The 14,897-nt window shown below is 37.5% G+C and overlaps 2 protein-coding genes across 2 annotated transcripts in view; both read left to right on the forward strand.

The window, feature by feature from the left end:
- Positions 1-14,897, forward strand: part of LOC128633558 (CUB and zona pellucida-like domain-containing protein 1) — a 153,430-nt gene that overhangs the window by 96,296 nt on the left and 42,237 nt on the right. The gene's annotated exons all lie outside the window — the stretch shown is intronic.
- LOC128633561 (CUB and zona pellucida-like domain-containing protein 1) lies at positions 1,501-6,937 on the forward strand. The gene is made up of 6 exons (XM_053682540.1): positions 1,501-1,557; positions 1,738-1,770; positions 3,237-3,412; positions 3,869-4,260; positions 5,385-5,629; positions 5,836-6,937. The coding sequence occupies exons 3-6, from the start codon at positions 3,263-3,265 to the stop codon at positions 5,874-5,876; spliced, it is 828 nt and encodes a 275-aa protein (XP_053538515.1). The 5' UTR covers positions 1,501-1,557; positions 1,738-1,770; positions 3,237-3,262; the 3' UTR covers positions 5,877-6,937.

Genomic DNA, 14,897 nt, shown 5'->3' on the forward strand with positions numbered 1-14,897 from the left:
AGGGAGCTGAAGGTTCGAGTTGCCAAACGTCAACCTCGAAACCTTAATGACTTGGAGAAGATCTGCAAAGAGGAGTGGGACAAAATCCCTCCTGAGATGTGTGCAAACCTGGTGGCCAACTACAAGAAACGTCTGACCTCTGTGATTGCCAACAAGGGTTTTTTCCACCAAGTGCTAAGTCATGTTTTGCAGAGGGGTCAAATACTTATTTCCCTCATTAAAATGCAAATCAATTTATAACATTTTTGACATGTGTTTTTCTGGATTTTTTGTTGTTGTTATTCTGTCTCTCACTGTTCAAATAAATCTACCATTAAAATTATAGACTGATCATTTCTTTGTCAGTGGGCAAACGTACAAAATCAGCAGGGGAGCAAATACTTTTTTTCCCTCACTGTATATGTAATTTTTTAGACCTAAATTAACATTACATTTATTATGAAATGTTTCAATCGGTAAATTAAAAAAAAAAAAGATTTTACTTTTAGTTTTGTATTTTTTTTTCTTCTTTTCGTTCTTTCCCATGTTGATAGGATGCAGAGTTATAAACAGATGGAAAGAGCTAGTGACAGTGTGAAATCAGTAGTAGTGTTTGCAAAAATGCAGACTCACAGAAATGTGATGTTTAATACGTACAGTGTGAAGTTTTTACCATTTTTCATTTAGATTATTGTTTCACCACCACCACCACCACCACCACCACCACCACAATCACCACCACCACCACCACAACAACACAAGGTAAAAATGTAATTGTCCTTAACCGGTGTATTCTCAGTAAAACTGCTCTGTCTCCTCCATTATTTCTCTTCATTTGGATCTAGAAATCGTTTCTGTTTCTCCATTCTAGACCTTCTTCCATTCTTTAGTTTCCTATTTACTTAAACGTCTCTAACTGAATATTTTCTCACTGTGTTTAAGAACCCACGACGAGAGAAAGCTCACTGACAACAGGTAACGTTTCAGTACCGAATACTGACGTACTGAATCAGCAATCATATTAATATTAAAGGAATGAATTGATTTTGATTTGATCTATTATTAAATGTCAGATTTGTTTAGTTTAATTTATTTCATTTGATTTGACTTTTTTTTTTTTTTTTTTTTTAGATTTCATTAGCTGCAGGGGTCATTGTGGTTATAATGGTGCGCTCTGTTCCTGCACCAGCTCCTGTCAGTCCTATGGAAACTGCTGCAATGATTATTACGGTGAGAACTATTTTTTAAAAATCTAGTTAATGTAAGATATATGTATTTTTTTAGTCCTAAATTAACATTACTATTTATTATGCAATGGAACAATCGGTAAATTAAAAAAAAAAAGATTTTACTTTTACTTTTGTATTTATTTTTTTTCTTTTCGTTCTTTCCCTTGTTGATAGGATGCAGAGTTATAAACAGATGGAAAGAGCTAGTGACAGTGTGAAATCAGTAGTAGTGTTTGCAAAAATGCAGACTCACAGACATGTGATGTTTAATACATACAGTGTGAACTTTTTACCATTTTTCATTTAGATTATTGTTTCACCCCCACAACAACACCAACAACAACACCAGGTAAAAATGTAATTGTCTTTAACCGGTGTATTCTCAGTAAAACTGCTCTGTCTCCTCCATTATTTCTCTTTATTTGGATCTAGAAATCGTTTTTGGTTCTCCATTCTAGACCTTCTTCCATTCTTTAGTTTCCTATTTACTTAAACGTCCCTAACTGAATATTTTCTCACTGTGTTTAAGAACCCACGACAACAGAAAGCTCACTGACAACAGGTAATGTTTCAGTACCGAATACTGACGTACTGAATCAGCAATCATATTAATATTAAAGGAATGAATTGATTTTGAGTTGATCTATTATTAAATGTCAGATTTGTTTAGTTTAATTTATTTCATTTGATTTTACTTTGGAGTTTGCATGTTCTCCCCTCACATTTGTGTAAATATTTGATGATATCTTTTCATGTGGCAACACTGAAGAAATGACACTTTGCTACAATGTAAAGTAGCGAGTGTACAGCTTGTGTAACAGTGTAAATTTACCGTCCCCTCAAAATAACTCAACACACAGCCATTAATGTCTAAACCGCTGGCAACAAAAGTGAGTACACCCCTAAGTGAAAAACAGGATATGAGGGTGTATCTCAACAATGCATCAATGTATCATGAAACTTGATAAGTATCTTCAGTACTATGCCAGCAATGTACCCAAGACGTTTTATGTTTGTGCCACCTTGTGGTCAAGAACTGTAAAAACTTTAAAATTTTTTCCATTATATCATTTGAAGAATTTGTGCAAAATTCATAGGTAATTTTCCTATAATTCACTGGAGTATGCTGATGTGAATGCATGCCAAGGTCTGAAATTTAATTTAAATTTTTAATTTGATTTTGAAAAAAAAGAGCTACTCCTCTTACAAACTTTGTCCAATCATCACCAAATCTGTCACATCATCTACAGAGTAAGCCTCACAAAACTTATTTAAAAACTTATAAAATGTTGAATATTCAAAATGGTTTGCCCATAATGTGCCAACAAATCTGATAACAAAGCAGCCAAACAGGAAGTGAGGCTGCATCTCAGCAATGACTTTGTTCAATGACACAAAGCTTGGTACACATCTTAAGGGCCATGACCTGAGGCTAAGCAACAAATTTTATTGAACAAATTTCACCTACTGGTCAAAAGTAACATTCACATGCTAAAAAATGCTCACGTCTAAGTGCCATTTTTGCAACTCCTTCTCCAAATTATGTCCAATGTTCACCAAATTTGGCTCACATCATCTTGAGAGTTGTCTGAATAAAAGTTATCAAAGGAACTCTGATATTCAAAAGAATTCTCCCATAACAGTCTTGCAAATTTTTGAAAATACAAATCATACTTGAATCCCTTTGCCTATAGTTATTGCTCTGCTTTGCTGTGATTCCTTAACCAATAATTGTAGCATGTCTGTAAATATGAGGCTCACTGAGTCTGGGTGCTTGGCCCCAGAAAATGCTGCTTGCAGCTTTATTATTATTATTATTATTATTATTATTATTATTATTAGTAGTAGTATTGGTTTTTTTATTGCTAATGAATTTGGGATTTCACTATAAAATATAAACATGGCCTGGACTAGTGGGACTCAGCATGGCTATATAGTGAACAGTATAGAGGTTGGTAATGAAATACAAAGAACACAATAACTAGATGCATGGTTAGAGTTTTATGTCAAACGTTGAATGTCGTGCAGCCCGTGTGGATTGCTCCTCTGACTCGATGAACATTGCCATCCGTAAATCCTACCTGGACTCACTGGGATTCAGCTGGTACGACCTTTATCTTGATGACCATCGCTGCAGAGCTTCAACTGACAACTACTATGTCACCTTCAACTTCCGTCTCCATAGCTGCAGCACCAGGAGAACGGTAACACTACACTTTATACAATATTACATAACATCCAGTGATCCAGTGAAATCCCACAATGCACTGCAGTAGGGTAATGTCATGAACCGCACAAAGTACACTCTCAGGTACTGAATTACCCACAATGCAATATCTGGCCAAAAGTTTGTGGATGGTCAGGTGTCCAGAAACATTTGGCCAAATTGTGTACCATCAGTCAAAATACCCTGTTGGAGAGGTTAGTACAGTAAGAACAAAAAAAAAAAACACAAGACAAGGATTGGTTGTTTTTTTTATTTATTGTTATTTTTAAATAACAAAGTACTGGTGGGTGGGAATTGGAGACCAGATTAAGGAGAAAATGAGAAAAAAACATTGCAACTCTGGAGGATAAATGTGTTGTCAGTCAAACTTTAGCTAATGGTGCTTAATTTTATATGCACTTATATGTACGTATTTATGTGCACTTCCCCCCAGACCGAGAATGGACGTATTATCTACACCAATAATGTGCGAGCAGCTCAGCCAACGTCGGATGAGATCACCCGAAATAATACAGTTTTCCCGTTGGTTGTGAGATGTGTGATGGAGCGTGATTCTTCAGTCGAGATTCTTTATGAGGCCAAAGAGATTACAAATGCAGCTATCACTGGAACGGGTCGGTTCAACACCACCATGGCCTTTTACCCATCCAGCAGCTTTTACTACCCCATCACCGATTCCCCGTACCGAGTGAACCTCAATCAGCAACTGTACGTGCAGGTGCAGCTAACCCCAGCCGAACCAAGCCTCCATCTGTTCATGGACTCCTGTGTGGCCTCGCCAAACCACGACTACAGCAGCCGCACCTATGACCTTATACGCAATGGGTACAACACACACACACACACTCACACACAACTATAACAAGTACACTGACACAAGCAACATTGTCCCTGTAAACCAATAGCAATACCTCAGTGGACCCACCTTTTAAAGGCAACACAAATAATAGTGTGAGCGTGTGTAGCTGATTGTCAGGGTTCAACATGTGAGTTACACTTGGCCCAACTATTACCCCCTACCAAGCAGGATGTTAGTGATAAGCTAACATTGTGTCAGGCATAGTGAGTTGTATACAGGAATGGTTTCATTGAAGGTTGAGATAAAGTCAACAAATAGCATCTAACACTAGGATCCTCAGGCTTAAGGAGTTGGAGGAGGTTATGTAACCCCATTATAATGTAACTGAGGTAATAAAGTAATGTAGCTGCATTATAAACCGACCTGTTAGTCCTATATGTGAACTGCAGTTATTCCAGTAAGATGAGTGCCCCACCTGCTACCTCCTATGAGTCAGGAAGTTAGTGATCCCTAGATCCAACTAGGCAGGCATAGTATGTTGGGAAAATGTAGTGGAGGAGATCAGTAATGATTGTAGTTAAGGTTGAGCTGAAGTCTACCGATAGTTCCCAAGTGTAGGCTCCACAGGTGCCTTGAAATTAGAATCAGTATGTCTTATTAGTGATGTTTTTCCATGCTGATACTGGGTTACACATTAAGTCTTTCAGCTCTTCAGAGAAGTTTCTATTGACTGCTCAAATACACCTAGATTGTGTGTCTATGGTCGGGGCACTCACAATTGCAGATCACAATTGTAAACATCAGTGAAACAGTTCAAATACCATCAAAGACTTTTACCCCTCCAGCAGGTTTTCCTACACCAGCACTGATTTCCTCACCTGAGTAAACCTCAATCAGGAACTGTTTACCCTTCAGCTTCTCTGAGAGGTGTTTTTGTTGCCCACAGTAGATCCTATTCCTTGTTGTACAGGGAGTTGTTCTCTCTTTGGTAGACATCTGTAACCTACAAAGCTGCCTAGGAATGTAAATGAAGTTGTATAAGGTGTCATAATATCCATGAACTCTTTAAGACCAGTGCTTGCTATGTGCTGTCTCTATTTAGGCAGTTCATGTAACAATGATGTATTTATTTTTGTCTTTATCATTTCAGCTGTCAGAGAGACAACACGGTAAACATATACAGAAATGGAAATCGTTACTTCGCTCGGTTCAGCTTCAGCGCATTCAAGTTCCTGCGCACACACAACCAGGTGTTCCTCAAGTGTGATGTCATAATCTGCCCTGACAATGACTACAACTCACGATGTCGCCAAGGATGCAGTTATCGCAGGAAACGAAGCACTAGCTCTGATCACCACACTGAGGTCCTCATCCTTGGGCCAATCACACTCAAAGGTCAGAGGACAACTTGTGAATTTTGAGTAGGGACTTTGAAAGACTCTTATTATGCAAAAAGTGTAGAAGACAATCCCATAATTCTGTTTACTACACAATATGGTGGACAGACATTTTAAGGATGCGATGTATCATAAAATGTGATAAACAGAAAAGCAGGCTTATTGTGTATTCAATATTTTTTTAATTTATTTATTTATTTACAGGTCCAGAGGAGGCTGAGGCCAAGACGGAGGACAAGGAGTGAACTCACACTGACTGATTAATTAATCATTTAAATATAGTTAACACTGAATAAATTTGCTAATAGATTGTTGAGCAATCTCCCTTTCTTAAATACTCACCTGTTGATTTTTGGGGGAGATTTAAACTGTGTTTTTGACCTAAATTTAGAACTGTCTAATCCCCGTAATCTGAATCAATCTGCTATGTCTAAAACATTTTCCGATTCTATGTGTCAGAACGGTTTTGTTGATCCCTGGAGATTCCGTAACCCCTCTCTAAAAAAGTTTTCTTTCTTCTCCCAGGTGTATCATTCCTATTCGATTATTTTTTTATAGACAGCACTCTTGATTCGTGTGTAGTTTCTTCTGACTATCTGGGTATTGTAATTTCTGATCACGCTCCTCTACAATTAGATATTCATCTTTCCATTTATAAACTTATCCCATCACCTTGGAGATTTAATTTTCTTCTTTTGGCAGACACAGACACTTCCTACTTAAATTTTTGTGCCTGTGGTTGGGTTTTAAAATATCTATATAACCAGCGATAGTTATTGGATAGCCATGATGAGCCGGTGGGGGGGTGTGTTTTCGGTGATTGTACTTTTTCATTTTGTTTTCCTTTGTTTGCATAAAAAGAAAAAAACTGTGAATTAATTTAATACAATGCTGATCTAAAATATAATAATTACAAGACAGCACAGGATGAGGTAAAACTCTAGAACCAGCTAAAATACAGTAGTGGCAATTGTGAAAGTAGACAAAACATGTCAATGCTTTGAAGGATGTGAATTGGAACAGAATAATGTTATTCAATTGCGAATCTGTTTTTAGAGGATTTAAACCTAACATGGTGAACAAATTATATTATACAATTCAGGCAATTTGACTGGGGTTATCTCATGTAGTGTGGCAAGTAATAATCTGGAAAGACCTTTGTAATATCACAGTCTAAAACTGGATTTAAAGAGATGCGAATCAGTAAATGAAATCACATGAAAATGAATAAATAAATATGGAAAGAAAAAAAAAACACTGGATAATTTGACTAACCTTCCTCTATTAAAGCATTATCTAAAGGCAAGCTGGTGTGGTGTCATTGGTGTTATGATAAGAAAATAATTATATTTATCTGTTAAAATCTGAAGAACTTATATATACACAGTACCTAAAAGAAAGTGACTGTAGAGCAGTAGTTTAAACATATTGTGCTACCTCATCAGATACCACTGGTTATGAGAAGACAGTTCTAGCAATGAAAATCTTATAGCAACACTAGCTGAAATGATAAACACAAGATTCTTTGTTCACAGAGATTGATAATAAAATGTAAGAAAAATAAACATTCTGTGTAGTAAAAAAACAAGCAGACAGAACGGTGTAATGAGGCGGAGTTACTGTTACTACCCCATTTATTAAATGCCCAATTCAGCCATGAAACTCTGTCTGAGTGCTGATTGGCTCCCTCAAAGCCATGTAACAGCCTATCAGCCATGCTTCCCACCAGTGTAACCCTTTATAATCCTGACCAACTTACCGCCTAAGGCACGCCTGCGCACGCTACTAAATTCCGTATCCTACCCTCCTCCTCCACAGAACCACTGTCTAGATCTGCTATGAGGAGGGATCCTCCTTCGTAAACATCAGCTTTCTCTTCTTTCTATATCTGTCCGTGTCTATCAGAGCAAGTATACCAAACCTATTCCCACTCCATCCCCATCTATAAAAGCTCACAATTTCACTCAGAGAGTTGTCATGGCAGAAATACATTTACAGTTACATTTAACATTGCGTAAAATAAAAAATAAACAAGTTAGTTTCTGTTCTCACTCACGATATAGCAGCTATAAGCAGTCGTTTCCTCACCAGCCCTCTCTTTTTACCCTTACAATGTCTCCTTACAGAAAACTTCACCGTAAAAGCGATTACACGCATCTTTAAATGTGGAGTGTTCGTGTGTCCCTGGGAATGAGCTGTTACTGTAGAAATGATGATGCATGAGTTTTCCAGTTGTCTCAATGCATGGTGGTGCTGTCTACATTAAAAACACCCTAACACCACCCAGTCTAGATCATGCCCACATCGCCACTTGAATAGGTGTACACTGGATGCCAAGCAGGACTGTAACAAGGATCTAAATTTAGGTGAGGTCCATAATGCAGAAATGCATCACAGGGGATATATACATCACAGTACCTACTGTGCATTTCAGTAATTTGCAATTTCCGTTATGTTAAACTCCTATTCATAAACTGCCACGACTCCAGAGCATTTCATTTTATTGATTGAAATATTTTGGTTTACAAGACACGTTTACGTTTTTTGGGTTCAGCCTCCAGAAACAGTCCGTTTGACAATATTCTTTTTGTTAGCTTTCATATTTATTTTAAAATGACACAGTAAATCCGCCTCGGACATATTGAACATACATACATCAGTATTCCTGACAGTTCAGTTCCTTTATCTTTCCATGCATTTAGAATATTTTCAAACTGTTCACATTGAACTGATTAAATAGTCGAGCTCGCTCTTACCATGAATAAATCATGTATTTAATACAGCTGAACAGATTTGTTCAGTGCTGTGCATGTTTTATTTACATTAATTGTTCCTTGTTGTACAAACGTGCAAAATGAACATATTATTCTACTTAAAAATGTACGTAGTTAAAAGGTAAGATGTTATGTACTAATAAAGTTTGCATTTGGAGTGCCTAGATCTTAATTATAACAGATAGATCACAGCTTTTTTTTTGTTCTTTTTTTTTGAGAGTTTAGGATTTCAGCTTTTATTTACATCTATTTACATCTAGACGTATTAAACAACATAAGACATAGAAGCTTTTGTATCAGACCATTCAAATTTTAGGCAAGCAAAAGTATAGAAACATCAAAACTGCTGGTTTCTTCTTCTGTGAAGCTTCTCCAGGTTTTTCCTGCAGCTTCTTTCAGTAGTTGTGTGTTTCGGGGGTTTCTCCCTTCAGTCTCCTCTTCAGGAGGTGAGGTGCTGATCAGTTGGGTGAAGGTCTGGTGATGGACTTGTCCAGTCTAAAACCTTCCACTTTCCCCCTGATGAAGTCCTGTGTTGAGGTGGAAGTGTGTTTTGGATCGTAGTCTTGCTGCATGATGAAGTTCCTCCTGATTCATTCGGATGCATTTCTCTGTAAATCTGCAGATAAAATGTTCCTGTAAACTTCTGAATTCAAGAGAAAACAAGAAAATGATTAGAAAATGAAATGGAAATATTGTGATGTAGTTTAAGAATCTAAGCATCAACAAAATGTAAAAAAAAAAAAAAAAAGATAAAATTATTAAATGTATGCATATAATAGAGGCATTTATTTAAAAAGATTATTATAGATGTTTATTGATTTTATTAATTTTAATCAAAATATTATTTTGTATCACATTCTTTTTTTCAAGTTCACTCTGAGTTTTCTCAGAACTTGGAATTATGGAAAATTGCTGACTGCAGCACTTGTGTATGGGGTTAATGTCATTAGTCAAGCAGAAGAAGTCAAATAGAAAGTAGGAAGTGTGTCTTTTGTCATAATTTGGGTAGAAGAAGTGCAATGTATAATAGGAAGTGCATGAGTGGGTCAGTGTGTATGTGTGTTTAATTATTTTGCATGCTGACAGTTCAGTTCTGCAGAGAAATCTCCTTTATTAAACAGAGCTTTGGTTGTTGATTGTGATTGGTTGAGCCGTATTCGAAGCCATTGTAGACTACCCTTTAAACTCACACCTGTGACCTCATTACATCAGTATTACTGTGCCAAATAAAGTATTTCAAAATGTCAGATTTTGTTGTGAATTTTGATTTACTGCATGGGCTAAGTGTGGATGAATGGTTGAAAGAGATGGACAGGATAGAGGAGGACGAGAAAATAGAAAGGAGGCATGCTGAAATTAATGAGACCTAATTGAAGAGCTGCCTTCTGCATGTTATGCTAATAATACCAATTTGTGAGAAAAAAAAAAAAAACAACTAAGAGCCCATCCCAAAGGTACCCGGATGGTCTAGTATTTCTGGTAGAGTTTCGAAGTATGGATCCGTGGACACTTTTTTCAGCTAATATTACCCACAGTATCCTGCATGAAGGAGGAGGAGTTTTGTGATGGTTTGCTTCGCCAAATTGAAGGACACAGTTTAGAAAATGAGTACATACATTTAGTACATGGTATAAGTATTCCAACTGAGAAGCAGGGATGATCAAATATGATACTCACTCTTATCAAATATAATATCTTACTCTTTCAATAAAGGCAATTTAAATCAAACTGAAAGGTGCATTAATGCCACTTACTGGACTGGACTGTAACCAAGTTTATACCGCAGCTCTGTTCTCAATTCTGATTGGCTGACAGACGTTCTGAGGTGTGCAATTATTTTTCAGTAAATGCACAGCTGAAGTAGTTCCAGTCAGGCCTTGACTGCATTACAGTTCCGTATCGTTTCTCCAAGTTAACTGAAATAACAGGGAAGTTAGTGTTAGGAATTGTGATCTTTGGGTTAGAGAAAGCGAAAATATACAAAAAGACGGCGCCCAGGTTTTTTAAGGACAGAAACCTGACAAATGTCTTGAAATAAAACATCTGAACAATGTCATGGTATAATCGGCTGTGGATCAGGTGGTAGAGCAGGTTCTCTGCTAATCGTAGGGTTGTCAGTTCGATTCCCGGCCCACGTGACTCCACATGTCCTTGGGCAAGACACTGAACCCGAAGTTGCTCCCGATAGCAAGTTAGCACCTTGCATGGCAGCTCTACTACCATTGGTGTGTGTGTGTGTGTGTGTGTGTGAATGGGTGAATGAGAAAAGCGCTTTATAGAACCGCTAAGGTTACAAAAAAGCAGCATATAAGTGCAGACCATTAGCGGAATAATTGACTCTATTAGAAAATAGCACATTACCATATTACGACTTCGGTGTGTGCAATTTTTTCTAATAATTAAACAATTGTCATCAGTTATTCCTTACATAATTCCATACATAATTCCTTTATAATTACCGTGTCTTGCTGCATCTGTGCGCTGATTGGCAACCATTCTGCTAAATGTTGCTGAAGAACTCCATTGTTTTGGGTATGAATGATTATTTGTTATCAATAAATTATTGCATTGTTTGGTTGGTGTGTTTATTTTATGAAACATTGCCAGGTATACATAGTAACTGGTTATATACCCCGTTTATATCCAAATTGGGTTATTTTTAACCCAATGGCTGGGTAAATATAGGAAAGAACACATTTTGGGCTAAACTAAATTTATACTCTTTAATGTACTAATAAGTTGGTGTTTTTTTTTTGGGGGGGGGGGGGATTCGACACAGACAAGAGAAGGATTAAAAACAAGATCAGATGCAGATATCTTATTGAATAATTACTTAATGATTTTTATTAAGCACGCACATTCACAACATCCCTGCTGTCCTACACTCTCAAAAACACGGGGTTAAAAACATCTCAAAGTGGGGTATTTTTAGCCCAACAGTTGCGTAATTATAGGACAGAACACATTTTGGGTTAAACTAACCCATCAAGTTGGGTTGTTAATTTTAACCCAGCAAATACGTGTTTTTTTTGTTTTGTTTTGTTTTGTTTTTTACAAAAACGCTGCATTAATTTTATTTCATAAATGGTTTCATATGTTGAATATGTAAAATATACCACATTATAAACAAATACGTCAACACGGTCTCTCCTTTATTTATACACAAGAAGGGGTTCATAAATGTATTGCTAGAACTGCTGAAGTGGTGTTTATATACAGACTTTGAAGTAAATGACTCATAACTAAGTCATATATTTAAGACAAAAACGTCAGATTTTGATCAAAGGTGTTAAGAAACAGAGGGATAGACAGGAAGTAAGTGCAGGAGCACTGTCTTTATTAATAAATCAATTAAACAAACAAGCAAACACGGGAACGCGGCCTATACGGAGTTAGCACGAAAAGCCAGAGTCGAGGCAGGAAACAGGACATGAAAACAAAGACCGCTTAGCATGCTAAACTTAGACGTTACACCGTTAAGACTGATGCGTCTCACACAGGTATCTCAGCTACAAACAATATCAGCCACGTACGCATAGACCCGAGGGGTTTAAATACCCAACATAATTAATCTAAACCAAAGACACCTGGGTTAAATCAAGGACATCCTCAAACAGAAACTAGAACTCGGGCAGAAAGCGAATGAAAACAGAACAAAGTCATGTGACCAGTCCGGAGCCGTGCCACAGTGCCATCTGCTGGCCGTGGCGTAACAAAAGGAGACGTTAAAAACATCCAAAAACCTGAGTTACCAATTTACGAGTTACCAACACTGAATAATCTGAATAAGCTTCATCTATTAAAGCATTATTTAAAGACAAGCAAGGTGGTGTCATTGGTGTTATGATCAGAAAATTATTATATTTATCTGTTAAAATCTGAAGAACTTATATATACACAGTACCTAAAAGAAAGTGACTGTAGAGCAGTAGTTTAAACGTATTGTGCTACACCACCAGATACCACTGGTTATGAGAAGACAGTTCTAGCAATGAAAATCTTATAGCAACACTAGCTGAAATGACAAACACAAGATTCTTTGTTCACACAGAACGTTGATAAAATTTAATAAAGAAAACACTCTATGTCATAGGGAAATCAACAACAACAACAACAACAGAACGGTGTGATGTTATCACCTCATTTATTAAAGAATGTCCTACTTTTTATCTATTTATTGTTAGGTTTAATGTTGTAGAATGGCCACAAATCAAGTTAGTTGATGTTCTCAATTATGTTGTAGCAGCTATAAAAAGTTGTTCCCTCACCAACCTCTCTTTATCTCTCTCTTGAGGTAAACAAGACAAAAATATCTTAAAGAAAAGAAAAAATTTATAATAGCCTGGTTGCATAAGTATGCACACCTCTTAACTAATACTTAATTAAAGCACATATTCTTGTAATACAGCACTCAGTGATTTTGAGTCTAAAGTTGAGTCTACCAAGGTAGCACATCGTCATCTGGCAATTTTATTACACGCTTCATTGCAAAAATGTTCCAAGCCAAGATCAACTGATAAAACAGGTGGAATCGGGTGTGGCTCCTGCTTGGTTGGAATTAAAACCTGCACCCACACCGGCCCTTTCCGGATAAGATTGGACACGCCAGATCTAGATCTATCAAACTGCAATTTGATCTCCTGTGCACAGAACTCTTTAAAGTCGTTCCACAGGTTTTCAAAAGGATTTACATCTGGGCTTGGCCTGGGCCATTCCAAACCGATGATATTCTCCTTCTGAAGCCATTCCTTTGTTGACTTGGATGACAGACACCAGCTTAATAAAGTTGCGGAATGTGTAAATGACATTAGATACTGGATGCTGGAACTTCTTCTCAGTAACTCTGACAAGACAGAAGTACTTCTACTAGAACCACAGACAGATAGATGTAATCTTTCTGAGTATGTAGTACCACTTGATGGCCTTTCAGTCATATCATATTACGCCCTTACCCTAAAAACTGTTGTGTGATTATAGATGATCACATCAGTCACCTGATCCTGCAAACTTCTGCAACTCTCTTCTCACTGGTCTCCGTTTGTATGCTGTATTCATGTCCTGAGGTTCTCTCACGCACCTCCCCTACGTCAGCTGTCTTTGCATTCCAGACCTCAACAGGCTGCACCACATAATTTACCCTGGTTCAGATCCAGACTGTCCTTCTCTAAGTTCTAAAAAGACCAGGATCTTGTGTTTGTGTGAGGTGTGTTCTATGAATAACCTTTTATTAACAAAGTTGTTTGTTAAATTGTAAATTAAACATAGAGATACATATCTGAGTTCAAAAATTACTGTCTCTCTTCATAGAATGAAGAGAATGCTTTATTGAATGCTTAATTGACTTATAAGCATTTTTGTGACCAGGTGTGGCCTGTGTCCTTGTTGTTTCATGACCAATTAAGGAGATTAAAGGTCTGGAGTTGATTCCAAGTGTTGAATTTGCATTTGGTAGCTGTTCATGGGAACTCTCAATATGCGGTCCAAAGAGGTGCCAGTGCAAGTGAATGAGGTCATCATTAGGCTGAAAAAACAAACACAGGAACAGAAACAGTACGAGTGGCCAAAGCAACAATTTGGCACATTTTTAAAGGAATGCACTGGTGATATCAGCAACACCAAAAGGTCTGGAAGACCACAGAAGACAACTAAAGTAGATTATCAGAGAATTCTTGCCTTATTGAAGTAAAACCCCTTCACAACATCTAGTCAAGTCAAGAACACTCTGGTGGAGGTAGACATACCATAGTCAAAGTCTACAAACAAGAGTAGCCTTCGTAAATTTAAATACAGACGGTTCACCTCAAGATGCAAACCACTGGTAACACTCAAGTAGAGAAAGGCCAGATTAGACTAAAAACCCTCAAAAAAAAACCTGACCAGATCTAATGCAAGATGAACTTGTACTAGTGTGATGGGAAGAGAAGAGTATGGAGAAGGAAAGGAAGGGCTCATGATCCAAATCATACATCATCATCTGTCAAACCTGGTGGAGGGGTGTTATGGCGTGGGGATGTACGGCTGCCAGTGGAACTCTCTCACTGGTGTTTATTGATGATGTGACTGCTGATAGAAGGAGCAGGATGACTTCTGAAGTGCATAGAGCTATACCTTCTGCTCAGATTCAGTCAAATGCTGCAAAACTGATAGGACAGCAAAAAGTACTCAAAAAGTACAGCAAAAGCAACCCAAGGGCTTCTTGAGGCAAAGAAATGGAATGTTCTTAAGTGGCCGAGTCATTCACCTGACCTCAATCAAACTGAGCATGCTAAAATTTGATTGTACCATGTGTCTCTGAGTGGAACGTGAGAAGCCCGCAATGAAACACAACTATCTGTTCAGGGCTTTTCGGTCCTGGGTTGAGCAGTTTCCATACCATGCTCAGCTGCATGTTCATCTCAGTAAACTGTCTATAGCAACAGTATAGAAAGTTTTCAGGATCACTGGGAAGACCTTGAATTTCCTCAGCAGTCTGAAATGGTACAACTATTGTCT

Source organism: Ictalurus punctatus, chromosome 9 (assembly GCF_001660625.3).
Source record: "Ictalurus punctatus breed USDA103 chromosome 9, Coco_2.0, whole genome shotgun sequence".
In the NCBI taxonomy this organism is placed as follows: domain Eukaryota; kingdom Metazoa; phylum Chordata; class Actinopteri; order Siluriformes; family Ictaluridae; genus Ictalurus; species Ictalurus punctatus.

Coding starts and splice junctions, on each gene's coding strand:
- LOC128633561 (XM_053682540.1), top strand. CDS start 3,263: ATGAACATTGCCATCCGTAAATCCTACCTGGACTCACTGGGATTCAGC. Junction 3,413..3,868: donor GCTGCAGCACCAGGAGAACG/GTAACACTACAC, acceptor ACTTCCCCCCAG/ACCGAGAATGGACGTATTAT. Junction 5,630..5,835: donor TGGGCCAATCACACTCAAAG/GTCAGAGGACAA, acceptor ATTTATTTACAG/GTCCAGAGGAGGCTGAGGCC.